This window comes from Saccopteryx leptura, chromosome 1 (genome assembly GCF_036850995.1).
Source record: "Saccopteryx leptura isolate mSacLep1 chromosome 1, mSacLep1_pri_phased_curated, whole genome shotgun sequence".
Classification (NCBI taxonomy): Eukaryota; Metazoa; Chordata; class Mammalia; order Chiroptera; family Emballonuridae; genus Saccopteryx; species Saccopteryx leptura.
In genome coordinates this window covers 94,022,876-94,045,005 of record NC_089503.1, presented here as the reverse complement: position 1 = coordinate 94,045,005, position 22,130 = coordinate 94,022,876, and the positions used below count along the sequence as shown (strand labels likewise).

At 40.3% G+C, this 22,130-nt stretch overlaps 1 protein-coding gene across 1 annotated transcript in view; it reads right to left on the bottom strand.

Moving 5' to 3' along the window:
• Positions 1-22,130, bottom strand: part of DDX10 (DEAD-box helicase 10) — a 330,735-nt gene that overhangs the window by 244,196 nt on the left and 64,409 nt on the right. The window contains exons 10-12 of the mRNA XM_066371626.1: positions 6,071-6,172; positions 4,826-4,913; positions 1-89 (exon numbers count right to left, since the gene is read on the bottom strand). Coding sequence (XP_066227723.1) covers positions 1-89; positions 4,826-4,913; positions 6,071-6,172 — 279 coding nt within the window. The remainder of the gene's footprint in view (positions 90-4,825; positions 4,914-6,070; positions 6,173-22,130) is intronic.

Below are 22,130 nucleotides of genomic sequence, written 5' to 3'. Positions count from 1 at the left end.
AGGGCATATTCAGGTATTGGTAACTTGCTCACATCAAATATTTCTTTATCCTTCATTAGATATACCGAACGTATATAGGAGACAAAACACTGTAAAAGAGGTTTAAATATATGACATATAATAGTAAGAAACAGAAAATGAATTTAAACAAAGATAAAAGAAACCAAAAGGATAAATTTCAATAGCAATAAAAAACTTCAAAAATAGCTGAGTATACCCCCATTTCATAAATAAATAAATAAAAATAAGCCTGCCTTATTAGAACTGTAATAGTAAAAAAGACTTTAAATTTGGTTTCATCAAACCAACTCAACATAGAGTATCACCGTCTCAAGAAGCTATTCTAGAAGTTATTATCATTCAGTTGTATGGTATAATGGGGAAAAAACAAAAGGCTTGGAATAATATGGATCATCATCTAAGCTCCATATTTTACTCACTGAGCAAGTTTCTTATTTCTCTGTCAGTTCCCTCATCTACCAGAGATAACAGCACCTTCTACTATGCGAATTAAATGAGAAAATGCATCTAGAATGCCTATGCTTATCTTCTGAAATACAGTTAAGTATCAATAAATGCTCATTAACAATAATTATTATTGTAGTCAAAGCATAAGTTTTCCAGCAAAATATTATTTTACTATATCTAATTAAATTAAACTTAATAAAATCATGTCAGGAACAAGTTTATTCTGAAAGTTTATTTCTTTTCTATTATAATTTCAAGTAATTCATCATCATTATACTTTCAAGTAATTCGTCATCAAGCATTATTTTATTCTGCTTTTTTTTAATTATCTTTATGTCAAGAGCTATACAAACCAAAATTTAAACATGGTCCTGGGACTTTATCAGTTTGTAAAATAAGCAGGAACAAAGATTATAAAACACATCTAAATAGGCATTTTTATTTTTAGATTTTAAAATTAATTTTTGTAAAGTATATTTGATTACTATTTGTATATTTCTAAACTTCACATTTTCTCTAACTTTACACTAATCTTTCTTCAAACCACCTTCCCTGTCTACACTGGCATGAACAATAAATGGCTCCTGTTCAAGGATCATTTTTACCCCTACAATCATCCACAAGAAATCACCCCAGTTGCATATTGTTCTGGTTCTATCCAGATTAAAACCAAAAGCTAGAAAATCACTTCTATGAAACTAGATGGCTCACTGCCACTAGGAAGACATTTAGCCATTCTGCTAAGCCATGCATGAAACTCAATAAATCACATCATTTATTTCAATGTGCTATTCTATAATCTTTGTTCTGGAAGGCTCATTTTGTGGTATACACAAACCAGTGAAACAACATCCTTCCAGGGTTTCATATCTCCTGATTAATAAATGAATGATTTCCTGGTCATGTATTAAGTCACAACATATCAGAATTTATGTATTTTTTAACGTGCCAGTATTTCCATGGCTTTTAAAAGAAAATTTAACTCCTAACATAATATCTGTCTGCAAGACAAAAATGTACACTCCCACATACATGCCCAAAAAGTCTAAGAAGAAAATGTGTTTAAAGGCCTTTTCATCAGATTTCAGGTAAAATGTGCTTACATGAGTCCAACTTCACACAGTTCATTATTTGGTTTTCTTATATTGTGGAATTAATTTCTCCTGAGATTTTCATGGAAGCTGTGAAGAAAAGCAGACCTGGATTGGAATCTCAGGTCTGCCACTTAATAGCCATGTGGCCCTGGACAATTTTTAATTTTCTCTAGGTACTATATCCTCATCCATAAACTAAATCAGTATCACCTACCTCATAGGTTGTTGGGAGAATTAAAACTAGGCACAAACTGCCACAAAGAAGTCATGTCACAGCTAAGTCCCTAGTATACTGTAAGCATTCAACTTTTAGCTTTCATAATGTCTCTGAAGCACAGTAATGACAATTTGATAAAATTCAAGTTAATATTTTTAAATGTAAGACCTGCTATTTATTTATTTACTTTGTGACAGAGACAAAGAGAAAGTCAGAGAGAGGGAGAGATAAGGACAGACAGGAAGGGAGAAAGATGAGAAGCATCAATTCTTCGTTGCAGCTCCTTAATTGTTCATTGATTGCTTTCTCATATACGCCTTGTTCTGGGGGCTACAGCAGAGTGACCCCTTGCTCAAGCCAGCAACCTTGGGCTTTAAGCTAGCAACCTTTGGGCGCAAGCCATCGACCATGGGGTCATGTCTATGATCCTACGCTCAAGTCAGCAACCCCATGTTCAAACCGGATGAGCCCGTGTTCAAGCCGGCAACCTCAGGGTTTCGAACCTGGGTCTTCTGTGTCCCAGTCTGATCTCTATCTACTGCGCCACCACCTGATCAAGCTAAGACCTGCTCTTTAAATAAAATTTCTTTGCTGAAAATATGATTTCATAACCATAACATAAAGTCTTACTACTGACTGTCTTTAAGCTTGGGCTCCTCTATCTGTCAGGACGCCTTTCCTATGGCTCCTCTACTCCCTTCCTCCTGCCTTATCTATCCGCTGAAATAAAATGCAACCTCTGAGTCCCTGCTCTCTCACTCACTGTTGATGTGTTATGGTAAATACAGATGCAGACGTCATATGTAGCTCCCGTAACTAGTATGTAAGTAAAAGTGTAGTAAAAATGAAGAGCTTCACATATAAAGTCTACCAGAAAGTTCTGTCCATTTATATCACAACAAGTTTTGACATGTAAGCACATGTTTATTTGGTGCACGTGTGTCTATTTTTATCATTTAATGTATACATACTGACGTAGCAAATTAACTACAACAAAGTTGATTCACGTTAGTCTTATGTGTGAAGTGATAGTGTACCCATGGCTACTGATAAAGTTCATTTACGCCACTGTATTGTATACGAATTTCAACAAGGAAGAAGTGCTACAAAAGCACGTAGAAATTTATTGAAAGTGTTTGGTGAAGGTACAGTTTCTGATAGGACATGCAGAAGATGGTTTGAAAAATACGAAACAGGTGATTTCGACCTTTCTGATAAGCCATGTTCTGGGCGACCATCTTTGATCAATGACGATGTTGTTAAGACCATGTTGAGCCCTGGCCGGTTGGCTCAGTGGTAGAGCGGCGGCCTGGCATGCAGGAGTCCCGGGTTCGATTCCTGGCCAGGGCACACAGGAGAAGCGCCCATCTGCTTTTCTACCTCTCCCCCCTCTCCTTCCTCTCTTCCCTTCCCGCAGTCAAGGCTCCATTGGAGCAAAGTTGGCCCGGGCACTGGGGATGGCTCTGTGGCCTCTGCCTCAGGCGCTAGAATGGCTCTGATTGCAACAGAGCGACGCCCCAGAGGGCAGAGCATCGCCCCCTGGTGGGTGTGCCGGGTGGATCCCGGTCGGGCACATGCAGAAGTCTGTCTGCCTCCCCGTTTCCAGCTTCGGAAAAATACGAAAAGGAAAAAAAAAGAAAAAGACCATGTTGGAGCAAGATCCTTTTCTGACAACATCGGAGATAGCAGAAAGGCTTAATTCAGCTCAGCAAGCCATTTTGGACCATATTCGGAAGATAGGATTGGTGTGGAAATATATTATTTAATAAAGTTTATTGACAGTAAGAAAAATTTGTATTTTGTTTTATTCCAAAAACGGACAGAACTTTCCAGTAGACCTTATATTTGCCAAATCAAAGACTAGACTATTGTACTCACAATGCAAATTAATTTTACATCTTCCTTTTCAAAAGAATCTATTGCTGTGAACTCTGAGAACTAAAAAATGTTTAACTAAAAATGACGCTTCTTTTTATATTTGCTAATCAAGAAAATTTCTAAGTCCAGAAAAGTAATTTAGCAACATTAACTCATAATTATAGATTAAAATCTCATTCCTAAAGACAATTTAACAAAAGTGCTATGATTTCTAGAAATTTAATCTAATATAAGATATGAATCTTATAGTCAAAATGGTACACTCAGGAGTTATAACTTTATTGAAGAATTCAGAAGTTGATAACTTTTCAAGTACACTAGAAATCACATCACTATGCACTTAAAAATCATCTTTAAGAGGATTTTCTATGGACAAGCACTAGACATTTTCCCAGGTTACTGCAAGAAATACATAATTTTTTTTTTTTTCTGAAGCTGGAAACGGGGAGGCAGTCAGACAAACTCCCTCATGCGCCTGACCGGGATCCACCCGGCATGCCCACCAGGGGGCGATGCTCTGCCCATCTGGGGCGTCACTCTGTCGCGACCAGAGCCACTCTAGTGCCTGGGGCAGAGGCCAAGGACCCATCCCCAGCGCCCGGGCCATCTTTTGCTCCAATGGAGCCTCGGCTGCGGAAGGGGAAGAGAGAGACAGAGAGGAAGGAGAGGGGGAGGGGTGGAGAAGCAGATGGGCACCTCTCCTGTGTGCCTTGGCCGGGAATCGAACCCGGGACTTCCGCACACCAGGCCGACGCTCTACCACTGAGCCAACCGGCCAGGGCCTAGAAATACATAATTTTTTAAATGCTAAAGAATAGGCTAATTGCCTGGCCTATGATGGTACAGTGGATAGAGCATCAAACTGGAATGCTGAGGTTGCCGGTTCAAATCTCTGGGCTTGCCTGGTCAAAGCATGTACAGCAAGTAACAAGCAAGCAATGAACAAATTAAAGCAACTATGAGTTGATAGTTCTCATTCCCCCCTCCCTATATCATCAATAAATAAAATCTTTAAAAAAAAAGAGTAAGCCAATCTTATCTGAAAATTATACTACCCAATTATCTGAAGCATAACCATACAACCAGAAGTATCAGAAAACGATGCAACTGAACTGTATTACACATATGCTCCATTCCAATGAAGACAGCTAATTCAAAAACGACTTACTCTTTGGGCTCTTTCTTTTAAATCTTGATCTTGAGCTAAAAATGATTCCAATTTTTTCTGGACGTCTATAAGTTTTTCCGGGTTGACTCTTTGGAACAAAAAGATAAAGGTTAAATAAACTAAGACATCTCAATTTTGGAAACTTAAAATATAATACACAGCACTTTCCTGGTCTCCTCATTATTTTTAAATTATAACATTATTTCTCACCTGTGAGCCAAATTAGAGTAAAATTATAGTAGGCAGAAATTTGACTCTCTTGTTTATTATTAACAATGCAGGAAAGAATGAAAAATCAGAGATGTCTAAACATCCCATGCCTAGTGAATGAAAGGTACTAAGGTTAATAGCACAATTAGCATTGGTAACTTAAGTCTATAAAGTTAGACCCCAGCTTTTTATGGAAGATGAAGAATCATCAAGGAAATGGAATAAATAAAAGCTAATGCCATTGTATATTTCTGTTTTCAGTCAAATAACAGAAAACCAACTTCAAATAAACAAGTAGCCAAGAACCATTAGTGTCAGTTTCCTTACTTGAACAGGAGGTAAAACAGAAGATGTTACTTAACCCTGCCCAGGCAGACTACAGGAATAAATGAAATTCTGGTTTCATAAAAGAAACCAGACCTGTTTTCCTGATTTTAGACTGAACTACTTTGTTCCTACAAGGCTGGGGGGATGATAGGAAGTGGTAGATGAGGGAGTTTGAGCTGTTTTTGTTTTTTAATTATAGAAAATTTCAAAACATACAAAGGTAGACAACTTTCAGACTCAACAATTACCAGCTCAAAACCAATCTTGTTTCATCTAAACTCTTTTCCACTTCTGCCCTCAATTAAACAATCTTCCCAATTATTTTCCTCCAAATAAATGCAAGGGTGTTTCAAGGACCTCCATAAAAGTGAGCATCTGTTCAAGTCTGCTAACACTCAATCTAAGTCTAAGTATCTTCAATGACAGAGGAACACAATTCTCTGAAATGGACAAACAATCCTAAAAAGTTTCATCCAAGAGGTTTAATCCTTTCCACCATCAATGTCTCCTGACGTTAACAAGTTCTATTTTTCACTTTACTTTCTCCACTAAGAGTCTTCTGAAAAAGTTAAAAACAAACAAAAAAGTCACAAACCAGACAAGAGACTAGATTAAAGGGAGGAGAGACTCAGGCTTATATCATGAAGCATAATAATTCCATGCCTTCATTATCCAAACAACAGCATTGTGACACCAAGTAGCTCTTACTTGATTTCCTTCACAGGCACCTTCTTCTGGAGGAGCTGCTGCACCATCCCTTTTTCTTCCGAAGGGAGCAAAATTAATAGAGCTTCACCATCCTCTTTATACCTACACAAAACAAAATCCCTTCCACATCAGTGCCATCTGCATTTTATATTTTAACAGTCTGATGACTAGGTAACATGTACGCGTTTTCACCTAATTAGTAAATATTAAGAATGCCATTATTTTAACTTCTGTGGCAATAGAAAACTGGGCTCTAAATAACTTTTTCAAATTTTCATCACTTGTTATATAATCCCTGTGACTCTGTTGATATACCACAATAGATCTAGATCCGGCCCTGGCCAGTTAGTTCAGTGGTAGTGTCAGGTTCACTTCCCCAGTCAGGGCACACAAGAGAAGCGACCATCTGCTTCTCCACCGCCCTCCTTTCTCTCTCTCTTCCCCTCTCACAGACATGGCTAGATTGGTTTGAGAGAATTGGCCCCAGGCACTGAGGATGGCTCCATGGTCTCTGCCTCAGGTGCTAAAAAAAATGGCTCAGTTGCTGAGCAATGGAGCAATAGGTGGGCAGAGTATCGCCCCCTAGTGGGCTTGCTGGGTGGGCCTGGTTGGGGAGCATGAGGGAATCTGTCTCTTTGCCTCCGCTCCTCTCACTAAAAAAATGATCTAGATCCTAAGAAACAAATCAATTAGAATTTCCCCCCTACCTACAGTAAGGAGACAATTTCTCATTCAAACCACTATAGCAGAGATTTTGAACTGGTGTGCTGCAAGATTTTTTTTTAAAGCATGCCATACCTGACTCTTTATTTGGGGTACTAACCTCTTTTTCCTTTAGACTGTCAAATTAAAAAAAAAAAAATGACAAGAGCCAACACAACAATAGCCATCTGGTGTAAATAAATCAAAATTATACTATTATACATATATATATATATTTTTTTTTTTTTTGGTCAGATCGGCAAAAAAATATGTATTTCTTGATGTGCTGCAGAATTTTTGTAATTAGTTTATGTGTGCCACAAGATAAAAAATGTTGAAAATCACTGCACTAGAATGTTGCAATAAAAGTATTCATTTACTAAATATAGAGCCTAATACATTAAGGAAATCTAATCAACTTCACAGGAATTTGACTAACAAGAAATGGATCTCTACCCAGGCCTCCAACCACATTCTTTCTTCCCCTGACCTAGTATGATCTTAATTCCTGCTATACTCTAAGAAATGTCTTCATAAGCAAGCCACAGCTACTTACGCGTCTTGTGCTGCTTGACCACAGATTTCCCTGCTACCTTAGTGTCAATTACTACATGCAAGCAGTAAGACAGAATGAAATTGGGTATTTGTGAAAATTTTTTAAAGACACATATACAAAAAATGTAATCTCAAAGCATTCTCTTCAGGGTTTATTCCATTAAATAAGAGGGGCAAGTTTTCATAGTTAACCAAATAAACTATTCACTGAGAAACTGTGCCACAGTAAACTGAAGAACACAAGGAAATAGAAGAGGAATATCCCTGTCTTGTGTAATCTAACAATCCAAGTGACTAGAAAAGACAGGCACACACAAAAGCAAGGGATTCAAAAAAGCCTGACAATGGTAAATGAGTTTAAAGGACAACCACAGCAATAAATGTCATGAACTCAGAAGTGAAAAGAGATCACTCAGTGTTAGCCTGAGAAAAAGAGAAACACAGCAGATAGAATTTGATGTGGGTCCTGAAGAGAAAAGGGAAAAAATTAAGGTACTACAAAGAGGGAGAGTGGCATGAACAAAAGGGATGGAAACCAGGCAAACGGAGAACCAAAGGCAGAAGAAACTCTACAGAAGCCAGTATACATAAATACACGGCAGGAATGAGTGCTAGAGGTACCTAGGAGTATGGTTTGGGAGAAGCCCTGGACATCTCTGTAGAGAGAGACTGAATACCACCACCATATATAAGCAGAATTTTATCACCGAACGCTGCAGGGAAAAACTAACTGTAGACTTATTGTTCTGTACTATAAAGACTGAAGGGCAATTTTTACCTCACATGTTGACTTCAAAGATCCACTTCAATGCATAAGGTGATACTCCAGTGTAATACTTTTATAGAAGTGTGTGAGTGCGTGTGTATCTTCATTGTACACAGACATGTGGGAAAGTATGAAGTAAATTAAAACTGTTAAAAGGTTTAATTCATAAATTCTTTTTAAAATAAGGGGTGAAGAAACAGACATAGTCTGGCTGTCACAGAGCTTACAGACTACAACGGACATGAAAACCAGTAAGTAACAGGTGGTGTGAGTGTTATGACAGACACACAGGAAGCTATGAGAACATAGAAGGTAGAGTTCTACTGAATATAGTGTAGGAGTCAAGAAAACTGCCCTAAGGAAATGATCTCTAAGAACTGAGCCCCAAAAAACAATCAGAAATTAATCAATTATAGAGAGTCAATTTTCCAAGGGGAAAAGGCAGCAGTTGAGAGAGTCAAGTTTTATTTTCTTCATGCTTACTTGCTTTTTCTAGGTTTTCTAAATGCATATGTAAAAAATCAGGAAGAAGCCTGACCAGGCAGTGGCACAGTGGAGAGAGCGTTGGGCTGGGATGCGGAAGACTCAGGTTCGAGACCCCGAGGTTGCCAGCTTGAGCGCGGGCTCATCTGGTTTGAGCAAAAAGCTCACCAGCTTAGACCCAAGGTCGCTGGCTCGAGCAAGGAATTACTCAGTCTGCTGAAGGCCCGCGGTCAAGGCACATATGAGAAAGCAATCAATGAACAACTAAGGTGTCGCAACGAAAAACTGATGATTGATGCTTCTCATCTCTCTCCATTCCTGTCTGTCCGTCCCTATCTATCCCTCTCTCTGTCCCTGTGTAAAAAAAAAAAAAACAAAAAAAAAAAACAGGAAGAAAAGAGTAAGGCTGACCATACAGTATTTACTCCTTTTACTACATGTATTTCATTTTTGAAAAACTAGTACCACATACCTTCTTCATTGTATTTTAATAGACTAATATGACTCAAATGTTTCATCTTCATTTCCTATGAAGAAATATAAATTTAAAACATCCCCCTTAGCAGTACTGGACTAAACTAATGGTAGAAATTATTAGTGTATGAAGTAATGAGGCAACAGCCTGAGCAGACAAGATATCTAAGACACATCACAACTTCTGAGACTCCAAGATTTCACCAGGGACTGGGTTCAAGGTCAGAGAGGACAGAGAGCAGTTAATTCTGACCACTGTGCAGTAAGTACACTTACTAAAATTAGTCTTCAAGGCAGCTAAACTTGAGGCAAAGTCAGTAAAAAGGCTTATTTTATGTGGCCCAAAGAAATGAGGAAGAAGGAGATCAGTGGGTTGAGGATAAACAACCCTTTTAACATCCTATAGACAAATAACAGAGATGGAGAGAAAACAAATAGGCCCCCAACTCCACACAGGACCAGAACTGCAGCAAAGGGAAGAGAAAGCTCTAGGATATCACAAAGGCATCTGCTAAAGGTCTCTGGTCTTCAGACTGAGTCATAAGCAGGAATAGCAAGTCTAATAATCTACATCTATCTTATCTACCCAGCTCTGCTCCCAGGAAGATTCTGGAAGAATGAGCCACGATTCAAATCACAAGAGGGCCATATCCAAACCTTTTCAACTATACCTAACAGAATATACAGATAAAGGCTGCACAAAGTTAAGACAGATTGCAAAACTGAAATTTAGAAGATAAAGATCCCCAAAGGAAAATGAAAAAAAAAAATGTCCAAAGTTGAACCCTACAAGGCAAGCATGTAATAAAAAGACCACTAGCCGTTTTACCAATTTTACATCACACACAGCCTTTCCCAGAAACAATGGAAAGCACAAATTATCTCCCACACACCAACACCCAAAAATTTCCAATACGCTTTTACTTCAAAAATAAAAACTCTTAAAAAGAAGGCATAAGCACATTTCACTTTTTTTTAATGCTTACAAGAATAGTTTGCCTATGAGCTAGCTTTTACATTTAAAAAGTAATATTCAAAGCCTGAGGCTTAAGTATATGTATAAAGAGAAATAAATGTTTTTCATAAGACCTATATTTTTGAAACTCCAAATACTTAGACAAATTATTTTAAGAGATATTCTACATACCATATAAAGAGCCCGGAATCTAAAACAACAAAACCTTACATTCACCATCAGTAGTAATTACTATGTTACATTTATACAGCTCTTTAGAATTCATATAGAGCTTCATTTTATATATTAAATTGCCAAACTTAAAAGCAAGAAACAAAAAATAAAGTTCCTGAATGGCCCAGAAGATATGTAAGGGGGCCCTGATCACTATATATCAGAGACTTAATTTCCAATTCACTGCTTTGTTCAACTATACTAGGATTCCCTCCATAAAGAAGATCACAATCGTCTGCTATCAAGAAACTACCTCTACTTCCTAGAGCTCCCTAGGATTCCTAGCTAAATTGGAGAACCAGATCTTTGGCTTTTGGACTCCAACAGTTAATTTCTCTACTTGAAAATAACCTTGGGGCTCTGGCTAGTTGGCTCAACAGTAGAGTGTCCACCGGGCGTGTGGAAGTCCCGAGTTTGATTCCCGGTCAGGGCAGACAGAAGTGACCATCTGCTTCTCCACCCCTCCCCACTCTATCTCTCTTTCTTCCCCTCCTGCAGCTATGGCTCAAATGGTTCGATTGGCCCCAGGCACTGAGGATGGCTCCATGGCCTCAGTCTCAGGCACTAAAATAGCTTGGTTGTCAAGCAACGGGGCTGCAGCCCAGCCAGGCAGAGTATTGCCTGGTAGAGGTTTGCCAAGTGGATCCCGATAGGAGCACATGCGCGAGTCTGTCTCTGCCTCCTCGGCTCTCACTTGATTAAAAATAAATAAATAAATAACTAGCCTTGACAGATGCTATGATCAGAGGAAGAAAAAAAAGCCTTGTCATTCTGGCAATAGTTTGCCTTCGACTCAAAAACTGTTAATCCTCAACTGCTCCAATTCAGATTTTCCAGCACAAACTCCATTCTGGATGGTCTTTACCCTCTAACCCTACTCATTCCTGCCTCTTCTGCAACCACATGATGTGACAGTGTTCACAAATGCCCAGCCATCCTTGGTTCTGCAAGCTTGGTTCTCCAGGTTACAAATCATAAAAGAATATATTTAGAATAGTTCTGTTCTTTTTTTTTTTTTTTAATTTCTCATTTTTCCGAAGCTGGAAACGGGGAGGCAGTCAGACAGACTCCCGCATGCGCTCGACCGGGATCCACCCGGCACGCCCACCAGGGGGCGACATTCTGCCCCTCTGGGGCGTCGCTCTGTTGCAATCAGAGCCATTCTAGCGCCTGAGGCAGAGGCCAAGGAGCCATCCCCAGCGCCCAGGCCAACTTTGCTCCAATGGAGCCTCGGCTGCAGGAGGGGAAGAGAGAGACAGAGAGGAAGGAGAGGGGGAGGGGTGGAGAAGCAGATGGGCGCTTCTCCTGTGTGCCCTGGCTGGGAATCGAACCAGAGGCTGGTCACACTGCTTTCCACACTCTTCCCTCTTCTCCCTGGCCTGCATCTCCCATACTCCCTGCGCCTCAGCCCCAGCTGGGCAGCCAGCCCTGAGTTCCTGCCCCTGTGGGAGAACAGTGCAGTCAGCCATGCAGACACAGGCATCAGAGTCCGACTGTTCTGTTCTTCCTGCACAACATGGTACAAAGGAGAGCTTATTCCAGGGAAAAGGGTGTTTCTGACTCACAGCATATCTAAAAACTCTACACTAGATTTAAAAAAGAAAAAGACATGGGACTACTCTGGGAAAGACAGAGTAATCTGCAGCCAAACATCTTGGAAATATGAACTGGTATACAGCAACAGGCTCAACAGTTAGACAAAGGAAGTTCACCATCATATAACAAAAGAAACCAAGCTGGCTAATATGTACTGCATTCTAAGCTTCTAGCAAATTACTAACTTACAGCATTCACAGGGTAAAGGTAGAAATCATTAAACACCATCAAACTGTCCCCAGAAAAATGTTTTTAAAACACTAAGTTTTTAGTAGCTTTAGAACAAAAAAGAAAACCCATTTAAAAGCAGTACTGATACCAGCTAAAATTATACTTTCAGGAATCTAACTAGCTACAATTAACCCTATTTTACAAGAGAAGAAACTGAAGCTTAAAGAGGTTTAATAACTGTTCCAAGGGTACAGAGCCATTAGATGACAGAGCCAAACCGAAGTTCTTGACTTTTTTTTTTTTTTTTTTTGTATTTTTCTGAAGCTGGAAACGGGGAGAGACAGACAGACTCCCGCATGCGCCCGACCGGGATCCACCCGGCACGCCCACCAGGGGGCGATGCTCTGCCCCTCCGGGGCTTCGCTCTGCCGCGACCAGAGCCACTCTAGCGCCTGGGGCAGAGGCCAAGGAGCCATCCCCAGCGCCCGGGCCATCCCCGCTCCAATGGAGCCTTGGCTGCCGGAGGGGAAGAGAGAGACAGAGAGGAAGGAGGGGGTGGGGATGGAGAAACAAATGGGCGCTTCTCCTATGTGCCCTGGCCGGGAATCAAACCCAGGTCCCCCGCACACCAGGCCGACGCTCTACCGCTGAGCCAACCGGCCAGGGCCGAAGTTCTTGACTTTTAAGAACAGTGCTTGATCATCTAGGAAATCTCTGTCTCTCACAGTCCAAAATACATATATTTTTTTTCAAAATACATATTTTTTAATGCATGATCACAAGTGGTAGCAAACTAAAGTTACCTACTTTCATTCTCCGAGTACGCGGCTTCCATGCAGTCTAGAAGCCCTGCATGGGAGGAGCAGCCACTAAACCTCATTAAATTAAAACGGCTGATTTGGGTACACGGGCAAGAACAGGAGTTGCAGAGGCAGAAAGACCTGAGTAGAATCCTAGCCCTGGAACTTCCTGAGTGAGCTCAGAAACATTTTACCTCAATCTCAGAGGAAGAGTTCCCTAATAAGATCTTGATCATAATGCTATTAAAAGACTAAATGATTTCATTCAATTATTCATTCGGATATTTACTGAGTGTTAAGTGGCTGAGCTACAATCCAAGCACTCCTTGTATGGGTGCAGGGGAAGGAAGGGGTCTCCTCAGCTTAAAAACATTTTAAAAGCAATAGTCAAATCTCATAAGCATGCTGGTGACAGGCCTCATTGGGAACAAGCTAGTATGAGAGTCCTCATCCCTGAGATCAGTATGTACCAAATTTGCTTATAGTCTATATATTCAAGAAGTAGGTCACAACGGTCAACCTTGTAACTGAGTATACCACTGGCCCATCTGTGTAAGTGACAGGCCACACTTATCGCTTCAAGACTTTAAGGTTACTATAGGCCAGAGCACACCTGATGTTACAGGAACGGGCCTATGCAGCCATGCTGGAAGTCCCAGACCTTTCCTTGCCTCACATATATCTTGTGATTACCTTTATCCTCGAAATTACTAAAATTTGATATTAGGTGCATTAGGCAGCTTCTAAAATGGCTCCCAATAATCTAGGCCTCCTTGTGTTCACATCCTTGTAGTCGCCCCTGGCAGTGAATTATGCTAATTTGTGTAACCACTAGAATACTACAGATAAGATGGTGTGACTTCCAAATCTCCTCATAAGTGATTGCAGCTTCCATCGTAACCACCCCCCTCCCTCCTGTTCCCCTCTCATTTGTTCTCTTTGATGAGGCTGGCTTCCATGTTGCCAGAAGCCCTATGCAGAGGATGACCACATAGAAAGGAACTGAGATACACTTCTGACCAACAGTCAGCGTGGAAATGAATCCTGGCAATAAGCATGTTAGTAAGCTTGGAACGGAGTCCATCCCAGCTAAATCTTATATTTTCTTTTTGTGTATGTTTCTCTGAAGTTAGAAGCCGGGAGGCAGTCAGACTGCTGCAGGCGCCCAACTGGGATCCACTCAGCATGCCCACCAGGGGGTGATGCTCTGCCCATCTGGGGCATTGCTCCATTGCGGCCAGAGCCATTCTATCACCTGAGTAGTCCATGGAGCTGTTCTCAGCGCCCGGGCCAACTTTGCTCCAATGGACCCCTGGCTGCAGGAGGGGAAGAGAGAGACAGAGTGGAAGGACAGGGGGAAGGGTAAAGAAGCAGATGGGTGCTTCTCCTCTGTGCCCTGACCAGGAATCGAACCTGGGACTCCTGCACGCCAGGCCCATGCTCTACCACTGAGCCAACTGGCCAGGGCCCCAACTGAGTGCTATGTGACACCTTGACTGTAGCACCAAAAAAAAAAAAAAAAAAAACAAGACTGCTTGACCAGGCTGTGGCGCAGTGGATAGAGCACTGGACTGGGATGGGAGGCCCAAGATTTGAAACCCTGAGGTCGCCAGCTTAAGCACAGGCTCATCCGGCTTGAGCATGGGCTCCCCAGCTTGAGCGCCAGGTCACTGGCTTGAGTGTGGGATCATAGACATGACCCCATGGTCGCTGGCTTGAGCCCAAACGTTGCTGGCTTAAAGCCCAAGGTTGACAGCTTGAGCAAGGGGTCACTCGGTCTGCTGTAGCCCCCCCACATCAATGCACATATGAGAAAGCAATCAATGAACAACTAAGGAGCCACAATGAAGAATTAATGCTTCTCATCTCGCTCCCTTCCTGTCTATCTGTCCCTGGCTGTCCCTCTCCCTGACTCTCTCTCTGTCTCTGTCAAAAAAAAAAAAAAGACTAAACTAAGTTTTAATAGATTAAGAACATGTGGACTGATCATGAGCCAGAACACCCAGATAGCCACAGAAACTGTAATATACAGTTCTTGCCTTAAGCCACTCAATTATGCGGTAATCTGTAAAACTGAAATAGCTAATTAATATATTAGGTAAGATCTCCATGCATCTGATTTGAGGAACTGATTTGTGTTATCTCAAGTGTCTCCTCTGTGTCAGACCCATTTCTAAGCCCACGGGGAACATCAATTAAGTAGACAACCTTCCTTGCTTTATGAAGCTGAACATTCTAGTAAAGAGAAAGAAAAGCAAACAATAAATATAAGTAAATGCGAAGAAAAAAGAATATAGAACAAGGTAAGGAGGAACGGTTGGGGCAGGGTAAGAAAGACAGCCATGTAGAAACCTAAGGAGAAAGCAGATAATATGAAGGCCTTAAGACAAAAACATGCCTGGCATGTAGGAGAAACATCAAGACCAGTGTGCAGCACAGTAAACAAGTAGCAAATAACAGGAGACAGGGTTGGAGGAGGGTGACAGGGCATAAGCCCAGAAGGTCACTGGCTTTTACTAAGTGAAATGGGAAGACATCAGAGGACTGACATGATCTGCCCTGTGTTTTAAAAAGGATCACGGTGGCCTGACTTGTGGTGGTGCAGTGGATAAAGCATCAACCTGGAACACTGAGGTCGCTGGTTCAAAACCCTGGTCTTGCTTGGTCAAGGCACATATGGGAGTTGATGCTTCCTACTCTTCTCCTCCCACCCCGTTCACTCTCTCTTTCTCTCCCCTCTTTCAAATGAATAAAAAAAATTTAAAATCTTAAAAAAACAGTAATAAAGGATCATTGTGCCTGCTGTGTTGAGAACAGACAGCGGGAGAGCAAAGGGGAAGTGCCTAGAAAATAAAAGACTCCTAAGAAATACCAGCCCCTTTACCTACCTCAACAGCTAGACTATCATATTCTACCCCAGCTCCTCAATGCTCCTTGATGCAAAATAAAGGATTGACTTTGCCCCTTTTTTAAAGCCTTAAATTCTAGATACCAACAGACAAAGGCAGAAGGCCACATCAGGAAGCACCAGCCTCTGTACAGTGGGAAGAGACTGAAACTAGAATCTTCATAAGTCTAAGCTAAAGGAATGGAAAAAGTAAGAATTTTCACTAGCAGAGACTGTTCTTATCTGAAACCTAAGGTACACATTGTAAGTGTCCATAAATTAATGCTCATGAAAATAGTTTTTTCACTTTCACTATTTCAATTTACAAATCAATTAAAGACATTTAAAATTTTGTCTTCATTAGCTATTCCGTCAAGTATTTTCCATAAAACCACCCTCATAAACTCTTCACAGCTTATCACATTAGAAATTTAAACCACTTCCATCTGCATATTTGCTGCTGTTGATCTAAATTGCTGTTGAGTGTGCAATGCAAAGAGCTGTCCTCTGCTGCCCCCTAGTGGAATCACATCCTGCTACTTAAATCTCTCCCAAATGAAATCAGAGATCCACAAAAAGCAGCTGGAATATTGCTGGATTTCACCACTATTCTGGAAAACAAAACGGTTTCATACATACACACACATACACACACACATCCTTTATATATTAACACTCAACTGTTTTTATAATACAAAAGTTACATTAAGTCACAGACCCTCACTCCCCCCAAAGCATTTAAAAATTAGAAGTATCTGATGTATAACTACTTTTAATTCCCAAATCTTTATTTTCAACTGGGCATTTTTATAAGAAGCGGAAGAGCTTTATTTTGTGAGTACCGAAAACTATAAGCCCTAAGGACAATCACTTTTAAGTGGCAGAAAGTATCACAAGATATACCTTTATAAAAGTAGATTGGGATACTCTGCCCCATTTATTTCTAAAGAACACTATACAAAGAGGGTATGGATGGTTAAGGAACACAGAGGGAAATTTTTCTCAATTGCTAAAGATGGAAAGAATTTTAAACAGGTGAATAAATTTAAGTACTTCAAGGCGGCAAGTACCTGAATCACACTTCATTTTCACTTGGCTAAAATACAGAAAGGGAAAAAAATTATTTCCCCAAACCTTACCTATTTTGCCACAAAGTACTCAATTAATTTCTCTATATTCATATATATTTCAATTTGAACAGCAAACGCTATCTGGCAGCCTGGTTTTAATTACAGCATATACACAGGATTTTTAATTCATTTCAATTTTTAATTTAGCCTTTATTCAATTCAATTATCCAGGCTCATGGCCCACAAAATTTTCTAATTATCTCAAAACCCATCAATGGCAACTTTTAAGCTGCAATTTGGTCATTTTTTATTAAGCTGCCAAAGAGAAAATAAGCATTACATATCCTAAACCTCCCCACTCACCATACAGCTGCAAGTGTCAAGTCAAAGTATTTTTAATTGGTTATGATGGATCAAACAAGCTTGTACTTTAAAAATTAATGACCACATTAGAAACAGCATTACAATAGTTTTTCAAATTAGTGTTCTCTCTCTTAAAACACAATCAATTGTGATGTTGTTCTACCTCCTCTTCGTATCTACAGCCATAAAGACCAAGTTCATGTTCACCACGGCATGTTCAGCTATATAACATTTTTAACAACTTTTTTTAAGAACCCGAAATATTTCCCTTAGTGGACATTTTCCTGAAGCACTAAGAATGTCCAATAATCTTCATATAGGAACAATAATTTTAAAATACTGCTACGTTTACTCTATAAAGGAATCAGTTTGCCCAGTCCATATCAATACCAATGGCACATCTAAAAGCCTGTATGCCCCTGGTACGATATGCTAGTCAGAGACCACATTCAACTTTATCTACCTAGAAGCCCACAGGACCACAAAATGCAAGTGTGTGTATGGGTACCTGTACAAATTCATACGTTTTGAACATTTGTTTAGAATTAAACAATGGAGAAACATTCAGACAACTACCATTTAAAATTTCTAAATATCTCACTATGAAAGATCATCTGAACATGTACCAAACACATCAAAGACCACTGATGCACCATGCACCTTCTTATAAAACGAAAAACAAGAGGAGGCAAGATGGTGATGGAGTAGGCAGACGTACCAACCTCTACTTCCCAGAACAAAGTGGATTACAACTTAATTTTAAGAATCAACATCTGGAAAAACCAACTCTGGACTAAACTAAGAGGACTCTTTAAACAGGAACACTGAAGAAGCCACACTGAGACCTGTAGGAAAAGCAGAAACACGGAGAGGGCTGCCCAGCTCCCAGGAGCAAACAGCAGCCCAGAGGGACTTGCATGGCAGGAAGTGAGTTTAGCGGAGAGGGGAGGGTCCTGGGCCCCAGGAACAAAGCCCCAGCCTGCTGCCCAGAGCCTAGAAGAAGCATATAGACAGTGTTTAGCTGTGAAACAAGTCAGATACTGTTTGTGAGAAAGAGACAGATTTCTCAGACCCAGGATTCTTCTTAAAGGGACTGTGCAGAAACACTCTCTCACAACCACTCACCCGGGACTCCAGGGGACGGGGAGAGAGGAGAGGACCGGAGTAGCAGAAGAGAGTGTAATCTAGGAGGCACAGGGAGAAACATTTTGGGAGATAGCCACCCTAACCCCTGGGCTGAATCACCCCCCAAATCTAAAGTGAACCTTTCCTCTGGAATCAGCAATACCAGCAAAGAAAAGCAGGACACCAGCCAAACAAATTCTTCCGTGGCACTCAGAGCAGAGTTGCTTAGAAGGAGGGAGCCTTCAGGAATACAGTATTGAGTGCTGAGGTCTGAGCAGCAGCGCCCCCACCCACACTGCTGAGGGCTCGCTGGAGGGTGGGCAGCAGCGGGACGTGGAAGTGCAGTACCATCGGAACGAGCGAAAGCCAGGCTGGCCACAACTGAGGCCTGGCGTGAGCTCAATCTCCCAGGACAAGGGCAGAAGGGGCACACAAAAGCGATCCAACCCAGATGCGGGTCAGGTGAGCAAGAGTGGTCCTGCCTGCAGTCCCACCCACAGGGGAAAGGTGAAAGCCAGAAAACAGGCGGAGGCCCGTGGCTAAGCATAGGTGTGCAGCCTTGCTTGCAGTGCAGAGGCTTGTGGCCCCAGCACAGCATGCAACCTCACCTGCGGGGTGGGGCAAAGGCAAGGCCCGCCAAGGCTTGTGGACCGGACACGTGAACACAACCCCTCCCATGGAGGAGAAGTGGAAACCACAGCGACAACCGAAGCAGGTCAGCATGGGCAACACCCATACCCAAACACCCAAGGCAGCAGCAGAGGGGGTGGTGGGCCTGCAGACAGACCACACCTAGGCAACATAGAGGCCACACCTATTGGACTCCAGTGGCCACACCCTTCTTATACACAGACAGAATGGGAAGGCAGAGAAATGCAACCAAAATGAATCAAGAGAAATCCCCAGAAAAGGACTTAAATGAGTCAGATATAAACAAATTACCGAATGCATATAAAATAATGATTCTTAGGATGCTCAAAGATCTTAGAACAATAGATGGACATAACAAACACCTAAAAAAAGATAGCAAGTATAAAAAAGGACATTGAAATAATAAAAAAGAATTAGTCAGAAATGACAAATACACTATCAGAAATGAAGACCACAAAGGAAGGAATTAAAAGCAGGATGATGAATCTGAGGATCGAATAAGCAAGTTAGAGGACAAGATAAACGAAAGCATGGAAGCAGAGCAGGAAAAAGAAAAGAGACTCAAGCCTGACCTGTGGTGGTGCAGCGGATAAAACATCGACCTGGAACGCTGAGGTAGCCAGTTCAAAACCCTGCACTTGTCTGGTCAAGGCACATATGGGAACTGATGCTTCCTGCTCCTCACCCCATTCTCTCTCTCACTCTCTCTCCTCTCTAAAAGATGAATAAAAATAAAGATAATTTTTAAAAAAAGAAGAGAGACTCAAAACATCTGAAGAAACTCTAGGAGAGCTCTGTGACAACATGAAGAGAAATAACATCTGCATCATAGGGGTTCCTGAAGAAGAAGAGAAAAAACAAGGGATAGAGACTTTGTTCAATCAAATCATAACTGAAAACTTCCCTAAATTGATGCAAAAAAAGTCACACAAGTTCAAGAAGCACAGAGAATTCCATTAAAGAGAAACCCAAAGAAATCTATACCAAGCACATCATAATTAAAATACCAGAGCTAAGAGATAAAGAGAAAATATTAAAAGCTACTAGAAAGCTACAAAGGAACCTACAAAAGAACCCCCATAAGGATGACATCCAACTTCTCAACAGAAACACTTGAGGTCACAGGGAATGGCAAGAAATATTCAAAGTAATGCAGAACAAGAGCCTACTTTCTCCAGCAAGGCTATCGTTTAAAGTTGAAGGAGAAATAAAAAGCTTCCCAGACAAAAAAAAAATTCAAGGAATTCATTACAACCAAACCAATACTGCAAGAAATGTTAAGGGGCCTGTTGTAAACAAATCAAGGAGGGAAAAGAATATAGCAAAAGAGGAATACAGCTTTAAAGAATAAAATGGAAATAAACAACTACATATCAATAATAACCTTAAATGTAAATGGATTAAATGATCCAATCAAAAGACATAGTGTAGCTGTGTGCATAAGAAAACAGAACCCATACATAAGCTGTCTATAAGAAACACACCTCAAAACAAAAGATGCACATAGACTGAAGGTAAAAGGATGGAAAAAAAAATTTCATGCAAATAGAAATGAAAAAAAAGCTGAGGTAGCAATACTTATATCAGACAAAATGGTCTTTAAAACAAAGGTTATAGCAAGAGATAAAGAAGGTCACTACATAATGAGAAAGGAAGCAATCCAACAGGAAGACATATCCATTATAAATATCTACGCACCTAATATAGGAACACCTAAATATATAAAGCAGACATTGATGGATAGAAAGGGCGAGATCAACAACAATACTATAATAGTAAGGGATTTCAATACCCCACTAACATCACTAGATAGATCCTCAAGAAAAAAAACTTAACTAAGAAACAGCAGACTTAAAAGACACACCAGATTAACTGGATTTGATAGATATTTTCAGAACCTTTCAACCAAAAGCAGCAGAATATACATTCTTTTCAAATGCTCATGGTACATTCTCTAGGATAGACCACATGTTAGAGCACAAAAGCGGTCTCAACAAATTTAAGAAGATTGAAATTATATCAAGCATTTTCTCAAATCACAATGGCATGAAACTAGAAATCAACCACAACAGAAAAACTGAAAAATACTCAAACACTTAGAAATTAAATAGCATGTTATTAAATAACAAGTGGGTTAACAATGAGATCAAAGACGAAATAAAAAAATTCCTAGAAATGAATAATAATGAGCATATAATAATGTGTCAAAATTTATGGGACACAGCAAAAGCAGTACTGAGAAGGAAGTTCATAGCATTACAGGCATACCTTAAGAAGCTAGAAAAAGCTCAAACAACTTAACCGTGCATCTAAAAGAACCAGAAAAAGAACAGCAAATAAAGCCCAGAGGTAGCAGAAGGAAGGAAATAATAAAGATCAGAGCAGAAATAAATGACATAGAGGCTAAAAAAAAACAATACAAAGAATCAATAAAACCAGGAGCTGGTTCTTTGAAAAGGTAAACAAGATCAATAAACCTTTAGCCAGACTCACCAAGAAAATAAGAAAGAGGACTAAAATAAATAAAATTAGAAATGAGAATGGAGAAATAACAACAGACACAATAGAAATACAAAGCATTGTAAGAAAATACTATGAAAAACCGTATGCCAAAAAATCAGACAACCTAGATGAAATGGACAAATTTCTTGAAACATATAATCTTTTAAAAATCAATCATGAAGAATCAGAAAACCTAAATAGACCGATTACAACAAATGAGATAAAACAGTTATCAAAGAAACTCCCAACAAACAAAAGCCCAGGGCCAGATGGTTTCACAAGTGAATTCTACCATATATTCAAAGAAGAACTAACTGCTATCCTTCTCAAGCTATTTCAAAAAATTCAAGAGGAAGGAAGACTTCCAAGCTCCTTTTATGAGGCAAGCATAATTCTGATTCCAAAACAAGGCAAAGACAACACAAAGAAAGAAAATTATAGAGCAATATCCCTGATGAATTTAGATGCCATAATTCTCAACAAAATATTGGCAAACCGGATCCAGCAATATATGAAAAAAATCATACACCATGATCAAGTGGGATTTATTCTGGGGAGGCAAGGCTGGTACAATATTCATAAATCAATCAATGTGATTCATCACATAAACAAAAAGAAGAAGAAAAACCACATGATAATTTCAATAGATGCAGAAAAAGCCCTGGTCGGTTGGCTCAGCGGTAGAGCGTCGGCCTGGCGTGCGGGGGACCCGGGTTCGATTCCCGG